Source organism: Camelus bactrianus, chromosome X, assembly GCF_048773025.1.
Source record: "Camelus bactrianus isolate YW-2024 breed Bactrian camel chromosome X, ASM4877302v1, whole genome shotgun sequence".
NCBI lineage: Eukaryota > Metazoa > Chordata > Mammalia > Artiodactyla > Camelidae > Camelus > Camelus bactrianus.
The window spans coordinates 58,929,126-58,956,913 of record NC_133575.1 but is presented as its reverse complement, the minus strand read 5'-3'; the positions used below and the strand labels follow the sequence as shown (position 1 = coordinate 58,956,913).

The 27,788-nt window shown below is 35.7% G+C and overlaps 1 protein-coding gene across 5 annotated transcripts in view; it reads right to left on the bottom strand.

Annotated features, from left to right (window-relative positions):
• The window catches only part of PHF8 (PHD finger protein 8), an 85,316-nt gene that overhangs the window by 10,512 nt on the left and 47,016 nt on the right, over window positions 1-27,788 (bottom strand). For all 5 annotated transcript variants that reach the window (XM_010970760.3, XM_010970786.3, XM_074359284.1 and 2 more), the window contains 5 exons: window positions 24,728-24,906; window positions 24,349-24,434; window positions 23,700-23,833; window positions 22,774-23,087; window positions 8,048-8,143 (listed from right to left, as the gene is read on the bottom strand). In XM_010970760.3, the coding sequence (XP_010969062.1) occupies window positions 8,048-8,143; window positions 22,774-23,087; window positions 23,700-23,833; window positions 24,349-24,434; window positions 24,728-24,906 (809 nt within the window). The remainder of the gene's footprint in view (window positions 1-8,047; window positions 8,144-22,773; window positions 23,088-23,699; window positions 23,834-24,348; window positions 24,435-24,727; window positions 24,907-27,788) is intronic.

Genomic DNA, 27,788 nt, shown 5'->3' with positions numbered 1-27,788 from the left:
AAAAGACCTGAAGTAAATCTTGCAAAAATGTTAATGTACTATTTTTGGTCATGGATTCTTGGGTGTATTTTATACTATTCTCTATAGTTCTTTATGTGTGGATGTTTTAAAACAAGGCCTCAAATTCTCTGACATTTTTCCTATTGATAGGTGGGATCTATGTTCCCGACTGTTGAATCTGAGCAGGCTCATCTGTAGCCTGTAGAATGTGGTGGAAGTAACACTTCTGAGGCTAGGTCAGAAGAGCCAACTTTAATTTCTGAACTGCTTCCTGGAACACTCACACACTCACACTTAGAGCCGTGAGCAGCCATGTAAGAAGTCTGATTGCCTTGAGGCCACCAGGCAGTGAAGAAGCTAGTCACAAGGAGAGGCCACATGTTGGCACTCTGATTGGTACTTTTAGTCTCTGAGAGCTCCCAGCCCAGGGAGGACATGTGAGTTAATGAGATTTCAGATGATTCAAACTCTTGGCCATCAAGTGACCCCAGCCTTCAAATTTTCCCAGTTGAGGCCCCAGACGTCATGGAGTAGAGATAAGGTTTCTCCATTGTGTCCTTTACAAATTCCTGACCTGTATAATAGACGAGCAAGTTGCTGTTTTAATCTGAATAAAAATTAACCTCCCTGATTAGATCTGGGTTTGGGGGAGAAAAACTATGAAAGACATTTTGTGGGGACAGATGAGAAAATCGAATACGGACTGGGTTATTAGAAGATCTTAGGGAATTACTAACTGTACAAAGGCAGTGCCATTACATAGGAGGGTATTCTTATTCTTAGGATAAGAAGTATTAAGTATTAAGGGGTAAGATACTATGTTATGATGGCTGAACATTACTTTGAAGTGGCATGGCAAAAACTATAGACAGTGATAACGAAGCAAATATCGCAAAGTATTACAACTGTAGGATCTAAGTATTGAGAATATTTATGTATGCTTGAAAATTGTCATAATAAAAATTTTAAATACTGAATGAGGTTATGAGCTTTTAATAACCAAATGAAATGTGTAGTCTTTGAACAGATCCTGGTTTAAACAATCAAATAATAAAAGATATTTTTGGTATAATTGGCAGAAATTTGAATAAGGATTTGGTATTAAATGATACTATGAAATAAATGTTACTTTACTTAGATGTCATATAATGGTACTATGGTAATGGAAGAAAATGTCATTTTTATAGAGATGCATACTAAACTAATACTTAGTATGTCATAGTGGATGACATCAACAAAAATGGCAAAGTTAAGGACCTCCAAAAATTCACTTCTGAATTAAAACAATGAAAAAACTGGCAAAAATTGTCAGAATGAACTTTTTCAGAACTCTGGAAATTAACCAAAGGCTTAAAGCAACCTGGAGAGCATTTACTGAAGAAAAAGCTGAATCTCAGTAACAGCAGTGAGCTCTGTGGCATTTCAACTTGCCCTAGACTCCATCCACTTCTCCCCAGCTCAGTGGTAGTCTTGAAAGATAACAGCCTACATTCCCACTAATATAGGGAGCAGAAAGGAGCTGGAGCTTTCTTTCAAAGTCTAGTGCTAAGTTTCTCTCTGGGGGGTTATTTATCAAAAATATTTAAAGGTAAGTGCCTAATGTTATAGCTGCTTAAGGTGATGGATAACAGTTGTGGCAAATAGACTAACCCAAAAGCTGAAAAGGAAAAGCTGAGGAATGAGATATCCACTGGGAATTAGAAAAGCTCCCACATATTTCTGGGAATTCAGAAGATCATATGCAAGCATAGGGGCTTGTGAGCATGATCAGGAAAGACTTGAGAAACTGTAGGCACTCACCTCTGGCTGACTCTTGAGGCTCTGCAAAGCAGGATGTGAAGGCTAAGACAGTTGTAAATTGCCTGCCTGAGTGCTGAAAGCTTGTCCCTAAATGCACATAGAGCCCCTTGTCAAGTGCTGTGAGATTTATTGGTTCCAGGCATTTAAGGAAATTTCTGCCTAATAATTAGCTGACCACTAGGCTGAGTAAAAACTTCTACTTTAGTGACTTTTCTGAACTAATTCTGTAAACAAACAAATAACAAAAAGTAACAACAAAACAAACCCTTGAGAGTAGGGTGAGGGAGCATCTGATTTTGAGAGTTGCCACATTATTTAAAATGTTCAGTATTCAAAAAATTAGAAGATACGCAAAGGAAAAAGAAAGGATAGTAATACACAGGGAAAAAATAACGAACAAAAACTCTCCCTTACTTCCTAAACAAAGTTGGACCTACTAGACAAGGACTTTATACCACCTATTTTAACCATGTTCAAAGAGCTAAAGGAGATCACGTTTAAATAACTGAAGTATAAGAATGATGTTTCACCAAATAAAGAATACCAATAAAGAGACAGGAATTATAAAAAGATATTTCATAGACAAGTAGATATTTCAGAGTTGAAAAGTAACTGAAATAAAAATTTTACTAGAGGGTTTCAACAGGAGATTTGAGTAGGCAGGAGGAAGAATTAGTGACCTTGAAGGTAGGTCAATTGAGATTATCGAGTCTAATGAGCAGAAAGAAGAAAGAACGAGGAAAATGAGCAGGGTCAAAGGGATCTGTGGGAGGGGATCAAATTTACTAACATATGCATATGGGAGTCCCAACAGAGAGAGAGAAAAGGGCAGAAGACTATTTGAAGAAATAATGGCTGAAACTTTTCCAAATCTGATTTAAAAAAAATTAATCTACATATCCAAGAAGTTCAACAAACTTCATGTTGAATAAACTCAAAGAGACTACATATCACAACCAAAACCAGAGACAAAAATATCTTGAAATTAGCAAAAGAGAAGTGACTCATAACATAAAAGGGGTAATAAAATTGACAGCTTACTGATCAACACAAACCATGGAGAAAATTGACACAACATTGTAAATTGATTATACTTCAATAAAAATACATACAAAAAAAAAAACACCCATGGAGCATAAAGGAAGTAGAATGACATATTCAAAGTGCTGAAAGAAAACCACCATCAACCAAGAATTTTAAATCCAGCAGAACTACCCTTCAGAAAAGGAGAAATCAGAAGGGGAGGTATAGTTCAATTGGTAGAGTGCATGCTTAGCATGCATGAGGTCCTGGGTTCAATCCCCCATATTCTGTAAATAAGTAAATAAATAAATAAACCTAATTACTCCCCAAAATATTTTTTTAAAAGGAGAAATCAGGATATCCCTAAATAAACAGAAACAGAAAGTTCATTGCTAGTAGGCCTTCCCTACGAAAAATGCTAAAGGGACCTATTTAGGTTAAAATAAAAGGATACTATACAGTAAATCAAATCCACATGAATAAAGAGCATTAGTAAAGGTAACCACATAGGTAAATATAAAAGAAAGTATAAACATATTTTTTGTATCTCATTTTATCTCCTATCTAATTAAAAAGACAGCTGCATAAAGCAGTAGTCGTAATTCTATGCTCATAGGCACACAATTTATAGAGATGTAGTTTGACAGTAATAAAGTTTAAAAGAAATGGAACTATATAGGAGCAAAGATTTTGTATACTATTGAAATTAAGTTGATATTAACCTAAATTAGAATGGTATAAATCAAGATATTGTTAATCCTTAGGACCATCACTAAGAAAATAACTCAAATATATACATATAGAAAAGAAAAAAAATTAAAATGAGACACTAGAAAATAGCTACTAAACACAAAAGAAGGCAGTAAAGAAGGCACTAAGTGAAAAATTAAAAAAGAAGTAAGACACAGAGAAAATACAAAAATGGACAATGTAAACCCACTTTGTTAGTTATTAGATTAAGTACAAATGAATTAAGTTCTCCAATTAAAAGGCAGAGATTAGCAGAAAGGATAAAAACCATAATCTTACTATATGCTGCCTACAAGATACACACTTTAGATTCAAGACTACACTAATATCAGAAAACAGACTTTAAGACAAAAATTGCTATTAGAAACAAAGAACACTTTATAATGATAAAAGGGCCAATCCATCAAGAACATATGACAACTATAAATGTATATGCACCTAACAGAGGCCCAAAATATATGAAGCAAAAACTGACTGAATTGAAAGGAAAAACAGATAATTCAACAACAATAGTTGGAGATTTCAATACCCCACTTTATCTAATGGATAGGACAATTAGAAGATCAGCAAGGAAACTGAGATGTCATGCTGTCTGAAATTTCCCTTAAGATGCCTTTAAAAAAAAAAGAATGAAGCAAATAGAGCAAAATGTTAGTTATTAAATCTGAGTGATATGTGTGTTCATGATACTAACCTCTCTAATACTGTGCATATTCGAAATTTTTCATAACAAGTGTGTTATCCTAAAGGAAAAAAATCTACTGATTATTCTTGTGCTTGTAACCATGTTAATTTGATTGATACAGCAGTACAGTATATTTAAATCTTATAAAGCTAATTTCTTCTCATTTACTTTTTTCCATTCTAAAATTCTTTAATCATATCTGTTTACTCCTTTAAATTAATTTTAGAATGAGTTCCCCACAAAATTCCATTAGGATTTTGATTTGGGATAGTGTTAAACATATTATACATTAATTAAATGACCCTTGATAAAAATCAGTCCTTGTAATCAGGCACATGCTACACTTCTACTTATTCAGGCATTATTTTGTTTCTCAGTAATGTTTTGACACTTTCTTCATGTAAGTTTCACTGTATTATGGTTGATACAGACATATGGCAATTCTTGATTCTTGGATATGTGGTTTATATTCAGTGATTATCCAATTTATTGAATTCTCATATTAGTTTTAACAGTTTTTCAGTTGATTCCCTTAAATGTTCTACTTATACACACGTATCATTTCTTTCACTTGTGAAATACTTACTAAACATCTCCCATGTGTCAGGCACTATGCAAGGTGCTACAGATACAATGATGGAAAAAATATACATATATATTTGACTCTTTCTTACTATATAAAAGGGCAATTTGAAAATCTTGAAGATCTACATGGATAAATGGGCAAAGGTCAGAAATAAAATTTATAAAAGAAGAAATTCTAATACTAATACAAACATATAGGAAATGTCTAATCAAAGAAATGTAAATTAAATCACTGAGATATGTTTGCTTGTGAATTACCAAAGATCAAAAAAACAGACTATCTATTAGATAGAGACTACTTGTTTCAACCCAGTATCATTCTCCCTTTCTTGCCTACTAACAAAAAAATCATATCTTTGTGGAACAATGTTTCTAACTAAAAAGTATATTTCCTGGACCTTCTGGCAGATAATCTTGGCCATGTGACATAATTTTAGTCAAAGAGATATTTTTTAAAAAGTAGATCTTAAAATTCCTTGGGGGCAGGGGCAGTGCTCGGTAGGCCTGTTGCTTTTTCTTTGCTCTTCCTCTTCCTCCTGACTGCAATTCAGACCCTTCTGCTGGAGGCAAAGCAACCATCTTGTGACCCTGAGGGGATAATCACTCACTAAGGATGCCTGAGAGGTTCCTATTACTCATAGGCAAATACTATTCCTAACTATATGCTCAATGCCTGTGAGGATTCATAAACGAGTACTCTCACACATGGTTGGTGGGAGTGTAAACTAGTAAAACCTTTCTGGAAAACAATTTGGCAACACATATTCATGAGCTTTTAAAACATTCATATTAACAAACTATTGGCAAGAGTGTAGGGAATCAGGCACTCTCATGCATTGCTTGTGGGAGTGTAAATAATCTCTAACATGTAATTGTTAAGTGAGAAAAGTAAAGCACATAACAGTATATAAAGTATGGTTCCCAACTGAATTAAGAAAGAAGTGAAAAGAAAATATACACATGTATTTACTTGTATATGCATAAACTACATCTAAAAGGATATACATGAAACTGGTAACAGTGGTTGACTCCAGGTGGAAAATTGGAAAGCTGTGGAACTGACGTGGGAGGGAGACTTTCCACTGGATATCCTTATATACTTTACCCTTCTAGAGTTTCACTGGAATCTATCCCAAGTATATAAACGAAGATACAAATACTTACATATAAAAATGTTCACTCTAAATGTTATCACTAATTGTAAAAACTTGGCAATAGGTTAAATGACCCACATTAGAGGAGTTAGGTAAATTGGGTATGTCCATGGAATAGACTATTTTGTAGCCATTAAAATATTATGTATAAACAATGGCATAGGGACATGCTTATGATATGATATCAAAAGGCCAGATATATTTATTGGTTTTCAACTTTTACAGTCAACCTCTAATCAACAGAGTATTAATCACAAGACAGTGTTAACAACCTTGACAATGTAAATGAAAAAGTATAACTTATAGAAGGCTGGAGGAAGGAAGAAAGACTAGCAGCACTAATGTCCATATCGTAGAAAGTGGGTAATCAAGAGATTGACAAAAGCTGATGGAAAGAGAAACAGAGGATAAGTTAATAAATCAATGATGGTATAAACCCTATTGTCTTGAATTTTCGAGGTAACTACCAGAAAAATGGAAACTATAAGGTTGCCTCTCAGGCATGGGATTGGAAGTAGGGAAAGCAGAGGCAGAAGACCGCTGCATTTCATCCTAAACTTCTCTGTACAATTTGATTTGCTACCAAATATATACATTATTTTGATTAAAAGGCAAACAAATTTTAAAGTAGTGTAAATGACCGATTTCAACCATAAAAAGAAAAATGCATAAGAAAAAGGACTAGAAGTAAGTATGTCAAAATGTTAACAGTGGTTGCTTCTGGGTGGCAGAAACATGGATGATTTCTTCTTTATACTTTCCTCTATTTTCCAAATTTTCTACTATGTTAATCAGCCAGAAAGGATAGGAGAAAATAAAATCAGAAAATAGGCCTGAAGAAAGGTAAAAGAGAAATTTGCTGATTGACTCACTAAGAGAACACTTTCCAGGATTGCCCTGCCACCCCACTCCCCCAACCCCAAGCAAATACCAGAAAGGCCAAATAAGACTGGGTAGGGACAGCAGGCCCTTTACTTCCTGGGGAACCATGAGGGTACCACGATGCCAGCACCCTCTGTGGCAAACTGTTGCAGTAATTGCTCTCAGTTTCCTCACATGTCCTTGTGTGCATAGAAGGATTTTGCAGTTCCCACTCTCAAGAGATAGAATCTATTTCTCCACTCCTAGAATCGAGGCTTGGCCATGTAACTTGCTTTGGCCAATGGGACAACAGAAAACATGACACAAGCAGATGCGTGAAAAGTGCTTGCTCATTGAGGCTTGCCCTCTCTTGCTGCTGGACACCCTCCTGCTACTTTGTGAAAAAGCTTAGACCGGCTTCTTGGTGGATGAAAGGCCACATGGAGGGAGGCCCCAGCCACCCCAAACTAGGTCCCAGACACCTGAGGGAAATCTTTATAGGCCATCCAGCCCCAGCCAACTTGGTCCAGAATAGAACAACAGCTCAGCCAACCTACAGAATCATGAGAAATGATCAACTGTTGTTCTAAGCCACTAAGTTTTGGGTAGTTTGATAAGCAGCAAAAGCTAACTGACACACCTGCCAACGTAAAAATCACCTAGCCAGTGAAATGAATAAAATTCTTTTATTACCCTCTAAATTCCATATTCAACTCAACAAGCATGCTTTCTTCCTTCCTCAGAGATGGCTTCTCAGCCAGTACAGGTGACAATCTAAGGAGTCTTGGGCTTTGCAGAGCTCAACAGTCAGCAGAATTTCTCTCCTTTGACAACAATATTATTATTAAAGGGCCAGGGATGATGGTAGCAGAATGTTCTCAGGAGCCTTAGGCTGCTTGCTGAACTCTGTTCAAGATCTTCCTCTTTTCATCTTAAGTCATGTAATATCAAAAGCAACATGCTCCATTACCTCTGGTTTTGGTGATCTGAATGCATGAACTCTGTCTTACTGATCATTTTTGCTCCAGCACCTAACATGGTACCTGGCACAAAGCAGGCACTCAACAAACGTTTGCTGAATAAACAAATGAGTGACTGAATCATGTCTTCCTATATTAAATATCCTACCTACTCCAGTCTATTTTTCCCCCAACCTTCCCCACAGTTTAAGGGCAGAATACTGGATCACCTTTAGGACTCCATGGAGCATCATCTGAATTCTTCTTTTTCTTGGGTCGAGATTTCAAAGCAGGGTCATCGTCGTCAGACTCCAGGGAAGGGTAAACTGCAGTGAGAGGGAAAAGCAGGGTAAACTGAGATCTCATCCATAAGGGTGACGACACAATGATACCAACCCTGAGCTGTTCTTCCCACCCCTCTACAAGTGGACCCTTCACTTCATCCATACTCAACCTCAGGAATCCCTGAATATGCCACAAACTTATGTCTTTCCACTTTTGCACCTTTGCTGCAAATGTCCTTCTCCTAGAATCACCTAACTCTGATTTCACTCACCCAACATCTATTTGGTGAGTAACTTAATGAGTTAACGACCCTACAAAATTCAGCTTTAGGTTCACTTCCTCAAGAAGTCTTCCCTCTTCTTTTAATCTCATTCAGATGCTTCCTCAACTATCCATAGTACCCTGTGCACACCTCTACTGGAGTTGTTATACAGTATTTAAGAGATGATTAGTAAATTTGTCGCCCTCAATTTACTGAGAGGGCTGGGATATGTATTAGTGGACTTTAAACTAGGGGAGCAGAACATAATGCACAGTAGGTGCTCAGTAAGTATTTGCTGAATTCATGGAAAAAGACATGGTACACACATTCACACAAAGGGGGAAAAAAGACAACTTAGGCTCAATTAGGAACAAGATTACTGAAACTGAATGATGTGAAAGACAGAACACACATAAACAAGTATCTTATCCTATATAAATACACACAAACATCCAATTTTTATCATACTCTCCTCACAAACCATATGCAGTATCTACAGGATTTAATGGGGAGATGATCTAGAAAGGTCCTACTGATGAGGTAAAACTCTGCTGCTGCTAAACCTAAAAGAAAAGTAAAGTGAGGGTGAAAATTTCCTAATGACCACTCCCATTCCTCTTTAATGACCAGCTTCAAATTTCTCTAGAATTCTACAAATTTCTCTAGAATTCATCAGAGAAATCCAGTCTCCCATGTCCTTCCAGAAGGGCCTCTTTGTAGGAAAATGGGTCCATTTTTCAGGCCTTCCTCCTTGAGAGAAGAAGGAAAACCTCTGCTTCCTGATTCATTAAAGATTTTTTTTTAAAAAAAGGGTTGAGGGGTGGGAGAGTATAACTCAGAGTGCGTGCTTAGCATGCATTAGGTCCTGGGTTCAATCCCAAGTACCTCCATTAACAAAAGTAAATGAATAATTTTTTTGAAAAACTAAAAAAATTTTAAAAGAAGGGTCATTAATTGTCCCTAGAAAGAAATAACTACTGATAACAGAGTTGTTTGAGAAAGGTCCCATCCCTACTAGCCCAACGGCTGTCAATGTTATTTGGTTGGGTTTGAAAGGTTTTTCCACCTAAAGGAAAGAAGAAGTGTGGTATTATAGAAAGACCATGAGTCTTAGGATCAGACAATTACTTTCAAATCATGGACTAACACACTAGCTTTGTAGCCTAGGAAAACTTCTGTAAGTCTCACTACTTTCACTCATAAAATTAAAATAATAGATGCTACCTGAGTTGCAAAGTTCTTAGGATTGAGATAATATGCACAGAGCAACATACAAAAGCAATTCCATTCTAAGTTTCAAGTCTTATTCAAGATGAAATAAGATGTAGATAATAATTAATTCTAGACATTTAAAGAAAATATAAGTTAAAATATACATATTAAAAATATAAGGGTGGAAAGAGTGCTGCCCCCTCCCAAAATGATGGAGATGCGGGCTCCGAGAATCTGTCCTTCCTCTGAAGCAACCATTTAGTTGTCAAAACCTGTAAGAATCTACATTTTGGGGACTCTGGAATTCAATCAAAAACTTACAACAAGAAAGAGAATGTTTGTGAGGTAGGAAGGGATAGACTGGGAGGTCGAGATTTGTAGATACTGAGAGATATATATAGAATAAATAAACAGGTTTATACTGTATAGAACAGGGAAATATATTCAAGATCTTGTAGTAGCTCATGGTGAAAAAGAATATGAAAATGAATATATGTATATTCATATATGACTGAAAATTGTGCTGTACACCAGAAGTTGACACATTGTAAACTGACTATAACTCAATAAAAAAAAATCACACAAAAAAGAAAGAGAATGCTTAACAAAGAAAAGGCCTGCTTAATTAAGGCATTTAAGGAAAACTCTGTCATAAAATCCCAGCTGACTGCTGAGAAAATGGAATGAATACTTCAGTGACCACATACAACAAGGGATACAGTCTTTGCAAAAATTTTTGGAAATTCATTAAATATATAGGTAACTGTAGCTTATAATAAGCAGTAACAGAGTGGGGAGGAAGGAAAATACGACTTCCAGAGTTACCACATTATAATATTCAAAGTGTCCAGATTTCAACAAAAAAATTATGAGGCATGCAAAGAAATGGGAAAGTGTGTCTCATTTACAGGAAAAAAAAATTGATAAAAACTGTCCGTGAGGAGGCTCAGACATTGGACTTACTATACAAAGACTTTAAATCAACTGTCTTAATTATGATCAAAGAGAATCATGTTTCAATAAAAATGATAGTATCAATAAAGAAATAAAAAATATTAAAAGAAACCAAATAGAAATTTTGGAACTGAAAAGTACAACGGCGTGAATAAAAAAAAATTCACTAGAGGGATTCAAGAGCAGATTTTGAGTAGGCAGAAGAAAGAATTAGCAAACATGAAGAAAAAAATATCCAATCTGATGAGCGGAAAGAAAGAAAAAAAAGAAAAATGAACAGAGGCAAAGGGACTTTTGGGACACTATCAAGATTACCAGCATATTAATGTGGGAGTGCCAGAGGGAGAGGAAAGCAAGAAAAAGGCAGAAAGACTATATGCAGGTACAAGGGCCAAAAACTTTCCAAGTTTTATGAAATACATGAAGACATACATCTAAGAAGCTCAATGAATTCCAAGTAGGATATACTCAGTGATCCACACTGAGACACATTATACTCAAACTGTCAATAAACAAAGACAAGAAAGGAGAGGATCTTGAAAGCAGCATGACAGTAGCAACTTGTCATCTACAAAGGATCCACAGTAAGATTAACAACCTATTCTTTATCAGAAACAATAGAGGCCAGAGGCAGTGGGATGATGGATTTAAAGTGATGAAAGAAAAAGCTGTCAATCAAGAATACATCTGGCAAAACTATTCTTCAAAAACTAAAGCAAATTAAGACATTCTCAGATAAACGAAGGCTGAGTAGTTTGTCATTAGGAAACCTGCCCTTTAAGTAATGTCAAAGAGAGTCCTTTAGGCTGAAATGAAAGGACTTTTAGAGAGTATGAAAAACGTCAGTAAAAGCAACTACAGAGGTAAATACAAAAGCCAGTATTATTGTATTTGTGGTTTCTAACTCCTCTTTTTGTTTTCTGTATGATTTAAAATTCCAATGCATAAAATAATAACTATAAATCTATGTTAATAGGAATGATGTTTAAAGATGTAATTTGTGACAAAAATAACACATATGGGGTGGAAGAGCTGTATAGGAGCAGAATCTCTGTATGCTGTGGAAGCTAGATGGTACTGATTCAAACCAAACTGATAAAGTTAGGACGTTAGTTGTAATCCCCAGGGTAACCACTATGAAAACTGAAAAACATAAAAAAGTAAATGAGTCATTCAATTTGGTATACTAACCCCCCCAAAGTAAATTACACATAAAAGAAAGCAGTAACTTAGGAAGTGAAGAACAGAAAAGACAAAAGACATTGAAACACATAACAAAACAGCCTAAGTAAGTCCTTCCTGTCAGTAATCACTTTAAATGTAAATAGATTAAACTGAGCCCGCAAAAGGCAAAGACAGGTAGAACGGATTAAAAACATGATTCAACTGTATACTGTATATAAGAGACTTACATTAGGTCTCAAGAAACAACTAGGTTGAAAGTGAAAGCATGAAAAAAGATATTTCATGCAAATAGTGACCAAAAAGAGAGCTGGGGTGACTATACTAGTATCTGAAAAAATAGAATTTAAGTAAAAACTGTTACAGGAGATGAAGAAGGGTATTACATAGTAATAAAAGGGTCACTCAATCAAGAACATATAAAGCAAATATTGACAGAATTGAAGGGAGAAACAGTTCCACAATAATAGTTGGAGACTTGAATTCATCTCACTTTAAATAATGAGTAAGACATCCAGACAGAAGGTGAATAAGGAAATAAAATATCTGAACAACACCAGAAACTAACCAGACCTAATAAACATATATAGAACACTTCACTCAAAAAGCAGTACAATGCACATTTTTTTCAAGTACACATGGAATATTCTCCAGGATAGACCATACTCTGGCCTACAAAACAAGTCTCAATAAGTTTTAAAAGAATGAAATCATATAAAGTATCTTCTCCAACAACAATGGAATAAAACTAGAAATCAGTAACCATACTGGAAAATTCATAAATAAGTAGAAATTAAACAACATGCTCTGAAAAAAATCAATAGATCAAAGAAAAAAATCACAAGTGTGATTACTCTGAGATGAATGAAAACCAAAATACAACATACCAAAACGTATGGGATGCAGCAAAAGCAGTGCTCAGAGAGACATTTATACCTATACATGCCTACATTATTAAAAAAGATCTCAAATCAGTTATCTAACTTTACACCTTAAGAAACTAGAAAAAGAACAAACTAAATCTGAAGCTAACAGAAGGAAGGAAATAAAAATTTGAGCAGAGATAAATGAAATAAAGAAAAGAAAAACAACAGGATCAACAAAACCGAAAGCTGGTTCTTTGAAAGATCAACAAAATAGGCAAATATTTAGATAGACTAATGAAGAAGAAAGAGAAGATATGTCTACCTAAAATGAGAAATGAAAATGGGGACACTACTGCAGATCTTACAGAAATAAAAAGGATTATAAGAGAATATTATGAACAATTATATGCCAACAAATTAGATAAACTATATGAAATGGACAAATTCCTAGAAACATACAAATCACCTAAACTGACTGAAGAAGAAATGGAAAATTTCAACAGACCTGTAACAAGTGTAAAGCTTGAATCAGAAATCAAAAGGCTTCCAACAAAGAAAAGTTCAGGACCAAGCATTTAACAAAGAATTAACACCAATCCTTGTCAAACTCTTCCAAAAAATAGAATAAGAGAAAACACATGCTAACTCATTCTATGAGGCCCTGATACCAAAGCTAGAAAAAAGATACTACAGGAAAAGGAAACTACAGACCAATATGCTTTATGAATATTGATGTAAAAATCCTCAACAAAATACTAGCAAACCAAATTCAGGAGCCTATTAAAAGGATTCTATACCTTGACCAAGAGGGCTTTATCCCAGGAATGCAAGAGTGGTTCAATGTAAGACAATCAATCAAACAACCTAAGTGTCCAGCAATGGATGAACAGATAAATAAAATATGAGATATATATATGTGTGTGTGTATATATATATATATATATATGTATATATATAAAATATTAAACAAACAAATAAAGGAGTCTTATTCAGTCATAAAAAGAAGGAAATCCTACCATTTGTGACAATATGGATGGACCTTTAGGGCATTATGCTAAGTGAAATAAGTCAGATAAAGGCAAATACTGTATGATTTCACTTATATGTGGAACCTCAAAAAAAAAGTCCAAACTCACAGAAAAAAAGATCAGATTTGTGGTTACCAGAGGCACGGGTGGGGAGCAGAACAGGATGAAGGTGGTCAAAAGGTACAAACATCCAATTATAAATAAATAAGTACTAGAGATGGATGTAATGTACAACATGATGACTATAGTTAACACTGCTGTATGGTATATTTTAAAGTCGTTGAAAGAATAGATCCTAAAAGTTCTCATCATAAGGAATAAAAATCAGCTTTTTTTTCTTTTTACTTATATAATATGAGGGATGTTACCTTATCATGGTAATCATTTCACAACAGATGTAAAGCCAAGTTATTACGCTGTACACCTAAACCCATGCAATGCTATGTCAATTATTTCTCAATAAAATTGAAAAAAATGATATTTTTCAAAATTGTGTGAAGGCAAAGATTAAAAGTCATTTAAAGTTTAATGACAAAAATACATTTTCTTTCTCCTTAAAAAAAGAAAATCAATCAATACAATACACCACATTAATAAAACAAAGGAAAAAACACGATCATTTCAGTTGATGTAGGAAAAGCATTTGGCAAAATCCAACACTCATTTGAGATAAAAACACTCATTTGAGATAAAACTAGAACTAGAAGGGCACTTCCTCAATATGGTAACAGGCCTTTCTGAAAACCAACAGCTAAAATTATACTCAGTAATGAAAGGCTGTATGCTTTCTCCTAAGATCAAGAATATCCATTTTCACTATTCAACATTGTAATGGAAGTTCTGTCCACAGCAATTAGGCAAGAAAAAGAAACAAAAGGCATTCAAATTAGAAAGGAAGATATAAAACTATATTCTATGTACAGAAAATCCCAAAGAACCTTAAAAAAAATCTATTAAAGCTAATAAGAGAATTCAGCAAATTTGCAGGATAAAATGAGATCAACATATAAAATCCACACACTGTAGTACTGGCATAAGGATAGACATATAGATCAATGGAATAGAACTGAAAGTCCAGAAAGAAACCTATACATCTACACTCAATTTTTGACAAAGGTGCCAAGACCATTCAATGGGGGGGAAGAACAGTCTTTTTAAGAATGAGTGTTTGTATTCTATGTCTATGAGTCTATTTCTGTTTTGTAATTTTGATTTTTTTTTTAGATTCCATATATGAGCGATCTCATATGGTATTTTTCTTTCTCTTTCTGGCTTACTTCACTTAGAATGACATTCTCCAGTAACATCCATGTTGCTGCAAATGGTGTTATGTTGTTGGTTTTTATGGCTGAATAGTATTCCATTGTATAAATATACCACCTCTTCTTTATCCAGTCATCTGTTGATGGACATTTAGGCTGTTTCCATGTCTTGGCTATTGTAAATAGTGCTGCTATGAACATTGGGGTGCACGTGTCATTCTGAAGTAGGGTTCCTTCTGGATACAAGCCCAGGAGTGGGATTCCTGGGTCAAATGGTAAGTCTATTTCTAGTCTTTTGAGGAATCTCCATACTGTTTTCCACAGTGGCTGCACCAAACTGCATTCCCACCAGCAGTGTAGGAGGGTTCCCTTTCTCCACAGCCTCTGCCAGGAGGGTGGGGGGTGGGAAGGGACTGGGACTTCAAAATGTAGAATAGATAAACAAGATTGTACTGTGTAGCACAGGGAAATATATACAGGATCTTGTGGTGGCTCAAAGCGAAAGAGAATGTGACAATGAATGTATGTATGTTCATGCATAACTGAAAAATTGTGCTCTACACTGGAATTTGACACAACATTGTAAAATGACTATAACTCAATAAAAAATGTTTATATATATAAAAAAATAAAATATCAGAGCTAGAAAAAATAAAAGAGAAAGGGAAAAAAAAGAACGAGTGTTATACAAAGAGAAATAATAAAAATTCAGTTGATAAGTTAAAATGGAATACTAAAAATTATTCAAATAATCCAAATGAAGGCAGGAAATGAGAAACAGAGGAACAAAAACTAGAGGTAATAAAGAAAAAATAATAAAATGGTAAGCCTTTACCTGAACATACTATTAATTACATTAAATGTTAAATAGTCTAAAAATACCAATTAAAAGACAGAGATTATCAATAAGGATTTTTGTAAAACCTCCACTAAATGCTGTCTATAAAAAAATTCACTTTAAATGTAATCATATAGGTGGATTAAAAAATAAAAGAAAATAAAATTAGAAAAAGATGTATCATACTAACACTAATTAAAGAAAGCTGGATTGGTTATATTATCAGACAAAGAACTTCAGACCAAGGAAAATTAGCAAGGATGGAAAGGGTTATAACATAATGACAAGAGGGTGAACTCAACAATAAAACGTAGCAATCTTTATCAGAGCTTCTTCCAACTACACAAAGCAAAAACTGTAGGAACTAAAAGCGGAAATAAATAAATCCTCAATTATACTTGGAGACGTCAACACATCTCTCTTAGTAACCAATAAAAAAAGTATACAGAAAATTAGCAAAGATATAGATCATCACCATCAATCAACTTGATATAAATGAAATTTATAGAACGCTCAACCCAACAATAGCAGAATACATTCTTCTCAAGTTCACAATGCACAATTATCAAAGACTAAATCCTGGGTAAAAAAAATTCAAATCTTAATAAATTTTAAATGAAAACAAAAACTGTCCTTTGAAAAGCTCGATTAAACTGACAAGATGCCAGCAAGAATGACAAAGAAAAAAAAGACACAGATTATTAACATCAGGAATGGAAAGGGAGATATCACAAAAGACCTCACACACGTTAAAAGGATAATAGGGGAATACTAAAACAACTCTACACTCATAAATTCTACAACTTAGTTAAAATGGACCAATTCCTTGAATTCCACAAACTATCAAAACTCACTCAAGACAAAATAGAAAACCTGAATAATCCCATATCTACTAAAGAAATTCATAGTTAAGATCTAAAAAAGAAATCCCTAGGTCCAGGTGGTTTCACTCAAAAATCCTACTAAACGTTAAAAAAAAAAAAAAAAACTAATTCTACCCAATGTCTTCTAGAAAAACAGAAGAGGAGGGAACATTTCCCAACTCATTCTTTCAGACAACATTGCCTGATACCAAAATTAAAGACAGTACAAGAAAAGAAAATTATAGACCAATATCTCACATAGACACAATCATCCTCGATGAAATACTAGTATATCAAATCCAGTAATATATTAAAAAAAATACCATGAGCAGGTAAGATCTAGCTTGTGATCTCAAGTCTGGTTCAATATTTGAAAAATCAATCAATGTAACCCATCATATTAACAGACTAAAGAAGAAAAATACATGATTATTTCCATTGATGGAAATAGAACATCAGGAAAATTCAACACCCATTCATAAAATTGTTTTTAGTAAAACAGGAATAGAAGTGAACTTCCTTAACCTGATAACCTATACAGGTAACATCATAATAGTGAAAAGACTGAATGTTTTCCCTCCTAGGCAAGGGTTTTAGTTCACTCTCACCACATTGTGCTTGAAATCCTAGCCAGAACAAAAAGGCAAGAAGGGGAAAAAATACAGATTGAAAAGAAAGGAATAAAACTGTTCCTACTTGCATATGACAGGACCATCTAGACAAAAAATACCAAGAATATACCAAAAAAAATTCCTAGAATAAATGAGTTTACCAAGGCTGCAGTATGCAGAATTAACACACAAAAATCAATATTTATATACATTAGCAATAAACAATTAGAAACCAAAGGTTAAAAAAAGGTTCCATTTATAGTATCTCCAAAAAATACAGAACTCAGGGATAAACCTAACAAAAAATGTGTAGGATCTGTATGCTGAAAACTATAAAACACTGATGAAAGAAATTTTTAAAAGAGTAAACATAGAGGAATATATCATGTGCATAGTTTAGAAGACTTGATACACCTAAGGTGACAATTCTCTTGCAGTCCTTGTGGAAAACAGTTTGGCAGTTCCTCAAAGAGTTAAACATAGAATTACCATACAATCCAGCAATTCTACTCCTAGGTATATGCCCAAGAGAAATGAAAACATGTGTCCACACAGAAACATGCACACAAATGTCTACAGCAGCATTATTCATAGCAGCCAAAAGGTGGAAATAACCCTAATGCCTGTCATCAGATAAATGCATAAACAAATTGTGATATATCCATACAATGGAATACTATTCAACCATAAAAAGGAATAAAACACGGATACATCCTATAACTTAGATGAATGTGAAAAACATTATGGTAAGTGAAACAAGCCAGACACAAAAGGTCACATACTATACGATTACTTTTATATGACATATCTGTAACAGGTAAATCTATATGGACAGAAAGCAGATTAGTGGTTACCAGCAGATAAGGGGAGAGGGACATGGGGAACAATTACTTAATGGACCCAGGGTATTTTTCTGGGGTGATGAAGATGTCTTAGAACCCTTCACTGGGTGAGTAGATAAAGAAACTGTGGTAGATTCATACAATGGAATACTACTCTTCAATAAAAAGGAATAAGCTATTCATATGCAACAACATGGATGAATCTTAAAGGCATTATACTGAGTAAAAGATGCTAGTCTTAAAATATTACATACTGTATTATGACATTCTGGCAAAGAAAAAGCCACAGTGATGGAGAACAGTGGTTGCCAGGAGTTAGGGGTAGAGGGAGGGCATGACTACTAAGGAGTAACATAAGGGATTTTGTAGGGGGTTCTGTGTTCTACTCATTGTGGTAGTGGTGGTACAGGTGGTTATAAGAATCTAAGTGTATATATATCAACAAAGCACATTTTACTTAATGGCAATTTAAAAAATAAAATTTTAAAAACCTTTTATCGAAAGGAAAGACAGACTGAAAATAAACGACAAGAGCTTTCAACTTGAAATGTTGTACAAAGAATATTAAGAAAAAGGAGTAAAATAAACCAGAAATTAATAGTAAACAAACACCAAACATTACAGTTAGTAAATCATCAAACTAGACAAACTATTACTAAACACCACAGTCAAGACAGCTAATCCCAAAAAGGAAATGTCAATTCAAAATCAGTAATTCTACTAATGTAAATCACCATTAGCAAATTAACAGAGAAAAACTATGAGTTTATATCAAAGGATGCCAAAAAAAATTTGAAAAAATCTAATTCCACTCCCGATTTTAAAGCAAATAAAAACCCCTCAAACTATAGTTAGAGACTCCCCTGAACTTCATGAGAGTAGTCTATCAGAGACCTACAGAGCCCTACATATTGAGTGAACAAACACTGGCAGCATTACCTTTAAAGTCAGGAACAACACAAGGATGCCCGATCACCATTACTATTGTTATAAAACTAGAAAATCTAGAGGTGTGAATACTAGAAAGAAAGGGAATGTTATGGGCTGAACTGTGTCCCCCAAAATTTGTATGTTGAATTCCTAACCCTCAGTAATTCAGAATATGACTGTATTTGGTGATAAAGCTTTTAAAGAGGTAATTAAGCTAAAATGAGGCCACTTGAGTGAGCCCTAATCCAATCTGGCTGGTGTCTTTTTTAGACGAGATTAGGCTATACAGAGGGACACTTGGGGCCCATTTGCACAAAGGGACAACCACATGAAAAGGTAGCAAGAAGGAGGTCATCTGCAAGCCAAGGAGAGGCCTCAGGAAAAACCAAGCCTGCTAGCTCTTTGATCTTGTACTTCTAGCTTCCAGAACTGTGAAAAAATTAATTTCTCTTGTTTAAGCCATCCAGTCTGTGGTATTTTGAAATGGAAGCCCTAGTAAACTACAATAGGGGACATAGATTACCTACCTCAAGAGCCCAAGACTGAAAAACTAATAGAACTAGTAAGAGTATAGCAAGGCAATCCAACACAGGATCAATATAGAAAAATCATTTTCCTGCACACTAGCAACAGCCAATTAGAAAATAGATAAAAAAGATGCCATTTTCAATAAGAACTAAACTGAAAAATAAAATACCTAGTAATATACTGAAGAAATAAACTGAAGAAGAGCTATATAAGAAAACCTGGATGAACAGAGAAAGACCATGTCTGAAGATAGAAGGACAAGGTGGCCTGTTTTGTGACTGCTCTTACCCAAAAGGTAAATGGCAGAATGATCCAGAAGTTGCACTGGTTCAAAAGCATTTTTTCCTGGCATGTTGTTTTTAACCAATCAGTGGTGAATTTTCTCATATTTCAGAGAAAGCCTTAGCTATATATGAAGACCTACACACAAAAGCTAAAAATCCTGCAAATACTGCCTCCCATCAGAGGAAGGACAAATGATGGCTTTGTTTTCTACAAAGTTCAGCTCTGGTGGGAGAGGAGGATGGCTAAGAGTGCAGATGAAGAAGCACTGAAGACACTTGTCCATTTTAAAAACAACAAAAAGACTGCTGATGACTAGGCTCTGGATAAGATTTTAATTTGATGAAGTTGGTATCTATCTTAAGCAAATACCCTCAAGAACCTACACCTGGAAGGAGGAAGCCTGAGCCCAGCCAGGGTTTAAGGCTGCAAAGGATCCACTGACTCTGACACTGGGTGCAAATGTCAATGGGCTCTAACTGGGCAAGGATGAGTATTAGGACTGTCATTACCTAGGCCAGTGTTACAGTTTTGAAACCACAGAGATTTCGAGGGGTGTGCTCCAACACTCTTTTTCCTGTAAGCCCTATTATTTTTACTGCACAAATTTTCAAGATGTTTTCAGAAATGCATACATCCCATTAAAGCAGAAAGGCCTCTGACGGAAGATGTCAGTCTCCATAAATTAATCTACATATGCCGTGCAATCCTAATAAAAAGTCCTAGCAGGATTTTTCATGGAATTTGACAAGCTGATTCTATAATCCCTTTGGGCTAGAAAAAAAATCAATAATGGCCTAGAAATTCTGGAAAAATAATAACAAATAGGTGAGTATTTCCTTGTTAAACTGCCTTTCCAGTGCTGCTGGGTAAAGCAAGGACCGGGAAGCAGAGATTGAGTAAGCTGTTTGTTCTGAGGTAGGACTCATTAGACCAGGTCCAGATGTCTTGGCTATAGGTCAGTGTGATTGTATGCTGAAGGCAGGATGTGGTAAGCCAGGGAAACTTGACGTGCCCCTAAGACCAATCTCAGTGCAGCCCAGAGATGGTGGGCTTGCTGAATATCTGTGTTCTCCTCAGGTCCAAAGCACATTCTGCAGAGGGAATTTGCCCTACCAGACTTAAGACCTATAGTAACTAACCTATGTGGTATTGCCATAGCAATGGACAACTGTTTTTATGGAATAGAATATTAATGACATCTAACACACAGCACTTACCATGTGGTGGGAAATGTTCTAAGTACTTTATATATAACTATTTAATCCTCACAACAATCTATGAGGTAGGTACTATTATCACAGAAAAGTTAACTAGTGTGCCCAACGTCACATGGCTATTAAGGAACAGAACTGGGAACAGTAGAAAATCAAATTCACTTATACATTGGAATTTAGAACAGAAGTGAACATCACATCAGGGGGATAATTCACAAACTAGTCAATAAATGGTATTGGGGCAAATGACTATCCATGTGAGAAAAAAGTTAGATTCTTCCCTCCCACAATTCACAAAACTTATTCCAGAAAAAGAGCTAAAACTTTAAACTTCTATACAAGTTTCAGGTGAAAATATAAGAAAGTCTTTTCACACAAAACATAAAATACAAAAAGTTGATAAAGATGACTATGTAAAAGCTGAAATCTCCAACATGCTTAAAATAACATAAATAAAATTAAAATACAAGCAACAGACTAAAGAAAACACTTTTCAACATTTGTAGAATATATTAAAAAAAAACACTCCAACAAATCTAGACTATATTAAAAGAATGCCTAGAAATCAATAAGAAAAACTAACATCATAATAGAAAAATGAGTGAAAAACTAAATAGATAATTCACAGGAAATGAATAAGGAAGAGCCAATAAAACAAACTGAGACACCATTTTTGCCATCAGATTGGCAAAAATTAAAAAGGCTGATAATATCCACTATGGTAAGGCTTTGTGGAAATAGGTATTTCTCATACACTGCTCATATACTGACCCTTTTGGAGGGAGTATGACACTACTAACATTTATTTTGTACATTCCTTTCAACTCAGCAGGTCTAGCTACCTTAGAGAAATGTTAACTGGCTCATGGGCACAAAAGGTTATTTAAAGGAATTTTCATTGCAGCATTGTTAGTAACATTAAGAAATCAGAAAAAGCCTAAATGTTAATCAGTAGGCAACGGTTAAAGATATGATGGTACATCTATGCTATAGACTACTATGCAACAGGTAGATTTCAATGTATTGATCAAGTAGAGCTCTATGGACTAATGTTGAAAGATATCCAAACAAGTTGTAGAACCACACACACTAAAGGAAACTACACCTCTATGTGTACATATGGGTATAAATACAAAAAACTGAAAGGTATACATCAAACTGACAACAAAGGTTGTCTTTGGATAACCTTCCTCAGAGGGGGAAGAGTGTTAGTAAAAGGGAATTTTTGCCTTCTCTGTCTTGTTCAAATTTTGGTCAATGAGGATTAATTTTTTTTAAATAACACTAAAATAAAAACCTATAATTAAAGTCAGCTTTACTATATAAAAACGGTGCTTTATACTTTGTAGTACTCAATACATTTTAGCTTAAAAAAGGAGTCATCTATTAAATGTGACAAGCCCACTAAAAGGTCATTATATACCTTTGTAAGGGATGAACTGAACGACACAACACAAAAGATACAAGTAATGGAAGTAAAATAGGCAAGAGGGAAAAAAGAGTCATCAGCAGTAAAGATTGGACAATGCTAAAAATGGCTAATAGCTATCATTTTTTGAGGGCCTCCCATGAGCAAGGCACTGTACCAGGTGCTCTGTGGAAGCATCATATCTAATTCTTACCATCGACCTGTGAGATATCCACCCCCATTTTACAGATTAAGAAAATATGGCACAGAGAAACCAAATATCTAGGCCTTTGCTCACTATAGGCTCTCCTGGATTAGATTTGGGATTGAGACTGGGGCTAGGGGGAGCCCTTCTGGCCTGGACTCAAGCACTCAGCTGCCCTTACTATACTCTGCATCCTTGAAGCATGCTCCCAAGCTGTCCTGTTCATCCAGACTGGCGTTCTCCTCCTCCTCCTCGCTCTCGGTTCTCCAGTATGCTGGCCGCTTGATGGGCCGCTTCCCTGGGGTGCGCTGGGAAGCAGGACTGCTAGACACTGTGCCCAGCCCACTGCTGGAGCTCCCACTGCTTCGGTCCTGCCCCCCGGTCCACCAGGCCTGCAGGCTGGAGGTAGCTGGTGAGGACGATGAGGACTGCAGGTTGGCCATGCACAGCATGCCCTGGATGGCCTCCTGAGTGCTGGGAGAGGCAGGGGCCTCGCTGCAAAGGACAGAGGAGAAATGCTGAGGGAGCTTCTCTAGTTGTCAGAGGAAACCAGTCATCAGAATAGTCAGCGAGGAGGGACAACAGGTGTGGGGGTCGGGGTGAGAGGAAGGAGGAGAAAACCATCCCAGGTGAAAAACCAGAAATCAAACTAAAGACCAAAACAGTATTAAAGACTGTTTTCATAAAAAGACCACTCCTTCTTGACTCAAGTCTCTCCAGAGACAGCAGGCAAGATGGCAATGAGAGGGGCGCACCTCCCTCCCTGTTTACCCATGCACATTCTTTTCTTTCTTTTCTTTTTTAAACAAGGCCCAGAAAAGGCACCGTTCTCCTTCCATGCTTTTTCCAGACCCTCTTCCAACTTCCAAAGAACCCAAAACTGATTACCCTTGAAATCTGTACATCGCCTCTCGGTCAGATCTTAAGTTCTTTGGGACAGATTTCATATCTACTTTATTCTTTCAGCCCAAATTCCCTGGCTAATTCTTTGTCCCTTTAAATGGCTCAATTAATATCTACTGCTTGGCTGACCCAGCACTTTGGGTGGTGAGCGGGGGTGTGTGTTGTCTGATCACCTAGAAAGGGGAGATCAAAGTCAGTACTCACGTGAGGGCAGCATAGTCAGGTCCCCCCACCTGCCTGCTGGCCTTGAGCAGATCAAGAATTCCACCGGCTCCACTCCCATTCCCAAGCTTGCCTTCGACTCCTTCTACCATGTCCTCATCTGTTGTATAGTCCTCCTATTGGGGAAAGAGGATATCACCTCAGCTGCCCAGGGTTGGTCTGGTAAGGCCCCAGTACAGGGTTGACAGTCTTATTCCTGATACTAATATCTTTTGAGCACCAAGTGTATACCAAGTACTAAGCAGAATATTCGTTCTTTCATGTTATCTCCACAGCATCTTTGTGAGACAAGTATTATAACTCCCATTTTACAGATAAGGAAACTAAGGCTCAATGAAGTTAAATAAGTTGTGTAAAGTCAGAACCAGATATTCCAAATCAGATACTCTTTCCTGCTACATCACATTGCCTTTTATTCTACTCCGTGTTTAAGGGTTTTAAAAATATTTCAGCTGAAGTATAATCTTCCATTTATATATTCAGCAGCACTTAGCATACAGCCTTTCACTAAATAAATATTTTGGGAACTGAATGCATAGAAAGTCATTCTAGTTGGAAGCGGGGGAGACAATGTGTATTCTGTCTCTGTAACCAGAATGAGCAGAAGACTAGAAACTTGGCAGGATCCTACCTCAATGTCAAACTCAACCTCTCCTGGTTCACGAACTCGGTTGGGGTCAGAGCAAGGCTTCGCACGGGGCAACTTTCGAGGAAATTCTAGAAAAAAATGGAAAGCATTTATCATGAAGCTAAGATTAGCATCTGAGCCAAACACCCAGGGGAAAGAATATAAGACTGTAATTTTCCTGAAAGTAATGACCACAGATGACTAATTTAGACAGGTTAGGAATTAGCTTATAAATAAACCTCTAGAGCAAAGTTACAGGGAAGCCTACAGAAGTGGTAAATCAGAATGTCAACAAGTTAAACCTAAGGTCTTGAGCCTATCGAGGGTACCAAAAACAAATGTGAAATGTGCAGGGCAGGAAAGAAAAAGAGCCAGTACACACTTGGTCTTATTATTAGGGTCGCCTTCTCCTTTCCCAGTCTCTCATCAATCTGTAGTTCATCATCTGAATCCAAGTCAAATTCATCCTCCATCACCGGTTCCGCCACCAGCCTAGCCTTGTCTGCCTTCTTTGAGATCTTGGCTTTCCGAGACTTGGATAAGCTCTTTACCCTCTTGGTACTGGAGAGAGAGGAGGAGTACATAAAAACAGTCATACTCAATATGGTTAAGATGGCAATCCTCCTCAAACTGATCTAGGATACAATGCAATCCTATCTGAATCCAGCTAGTTCTGTAGAAATTAATAAACTGATACTAACATGTATATGGGCATACAAAGGACTAAACATGGCCAAAACACTTTCAAAAAAGAACAAAGCTGGAGGACTTTTACTACTCAGTTTCAAAATTTACTATGAAGCTACAGTAATCAAGGTAGTGTGATATTGGTGTAAGGATAGACATATACATCAATGGAACAGAACTGTGAGTCTAGAACTAGATCCTAAATTTATAGTCAACTGATTTCTTACAAAGGTGCTAAGGTAATTCAGTGGGGAAACAATAGTCTTTTCAACAAATGATGCTGAAGTGGGGAAGGGTATAGCTCAAAGTGGCAGAGCTCATGCATAGCACGCATGAGGTCCTGGGTTAAATTTCCAATACCTTCTCTAAAAAATAAATAAATAAACCTAATTACTTCCCTCCCCTCCCCAAAAAACAAACAAGTAAAAAAAAAAACAACAAATGGTGCTGAGGTAACTGAATTATCACATGCAAAGAAATGAATGTGGACTCTTAACTCACATGATACACAAAAATTAACTCAAAATGGATCATAGATCAAAATGTAAATCATAGAGCTTAAACTATAAAGCTTCTAGAAGAAAGTATAGGAAAATATGTTTGTGGCCTGGGATTAGGTAAAATTCAAAATGTTTGTACTTCAAAAGACACCATTATGAAAATGAAAAGACAAGCCACAAACTGGGAGAAAACATTTGTAAATCATTTACCAGGAAAAGGATTTGTATCCAGAATACTTAAATAACTCTTAGAACTCAACAAAAGACAAACAAGTCAACTAAAAAACAAGCAAAAGATCTGAATAGATATTTCTCTAAAAATGATATACAAATGGCCAATAATCACATGAAAAGATGCTCAATATCATTAGTCATTAGGGAAATGCAAATCAAAACCAAAATAAAGGGGGTAGGGTTATAGCTCATTGGTAGAATGCGTGCTTAGCATGCACAACATCCTGGGTTCAATTCCCAGTACCTCCATGAAAAATAAAATTGAAAAAAATTTAAAAATTAAAAGATTTCTAGGAAAAAAAAACACAGTAACATTTTACATCCATCAGAATGGCTATAATCAAAAAGACAGACAATAACAAGTATTAGCCAGTATATGGAGAAACTCATAATTGCTGGTGGGAGTGTAAAATGGTAGTTGCTTTGGGATAAATTTTGGTAGTTTCTTAAAAAATTAAACAAAGTTACCATATGACCCAAAATTTTACTCATAAGTGAGAAACAAAAACATTTGTCCACACAAAAACTTGTACATAAATGCTCATAGTATTATTATTCATAATAGCCAAATACACTATGACCATCAGTGAATGAATAAACAAAATGTGGTAAATCCACACAGTGGAATACTATTCAGCAATTAAAAGGAACCAACTAATGATACATTCTACATCATGGATGAACCTCAAAAACATTATTTTAAGTGAAATAAGCCAGACACAAGAGACTACATATTGTATGATTCCAGTTATATGAAATGTCTAGAATCCATAGAGATAGACAGTAAACTAGTGGTTGCTTGGGCCTGGGGATGAGAACCAGGACTGACTGTAAGTGGATATGAGGGATCTTTTTGTGGTGATAGAAATGTTCTAAAATTGGATTGTGGTGATGGTTGCATATTTTTTAGATTTACTAAAAGTCATTTAATTGTACACTTAAAACTGGTTAATATATGGTATTTGAATTATACTTCAAAAAAGCTGTTAAAAATATATAAAGGAAGTGGGAAAAACTCAAAAGTGGCTTAAAAAATCCTGTTACACATGGTAAACAATATTAACCAGTACAAACTGCTGAAATAAACCTTATAGTTAAGAGAAACAAATTTTTGGTAAATCAGTACACCTGACACATTCAGCAAATGGTCATTTGGTGAATTGGCTTTTGGTGAATTACCTGTCATTAAATTGACCTGTTTTCTACCTCATAGGGTTACTGGGAGGATTAAATGAGCTAATAAAGAGACTGACACATGGCAAGTGCCCAATGTTAGCTAATCTTATAATTAAATTCTCTGGGCCTCAACTTTCCCACATTAGTAAAATAGGGATAACAACACTTAACTTCAGGGTTGCTGTGAAGACTGAAGAAAATAATGCATGTAAGCGGCTAAGACAGAGTCTGACACAGCACGTGCTCAGTAAGTGGAAGCAATTTATACTCGATCTTTTATTAACTTCTAATTATGAAAAATCTCAAACATACACAAAATATTAAAACACTCCCATGTACCTATGACCCAGCTAAGTTTCAGCAATTAACACACAGCCAATCTTGTTTCCTCTACACCTTAGTCTCCACGAAACACGTCATTATTCTAGAAAAAAGACCATAGTATCATATTGTCTGTAAATATTTCTATACGTTGACTCCCTAAGTTCACTTAGCAGCAGCCTCTGGCATGTGCAGGACATAACAGAAGCAGTACACGAAAGACTGGTGGGGAAAGGAAAAATGTCTCATTGTGTCCTCAATAGCCATTATAGGCTGGACCCTTAGGACTCTCAATTTTCTCTTCCCTAGGAGACCAACCATGGGTTCTGGACAAAGGCAATGCTCAACAGTCTTTCTAATCTTATTCTTCAGTAACTAGGTTCTCAAATCACAAGGATAGCTCTGCTGCTTTCAGAATCTGCCCTACTCTTACACTCCCTTTCCCCCTATTTACCAGCCAGGTAGACCTACTACACTCACCCTTGGGATCTAAAGACAGTCTTTTCCTATAAAAATGCTATTAAG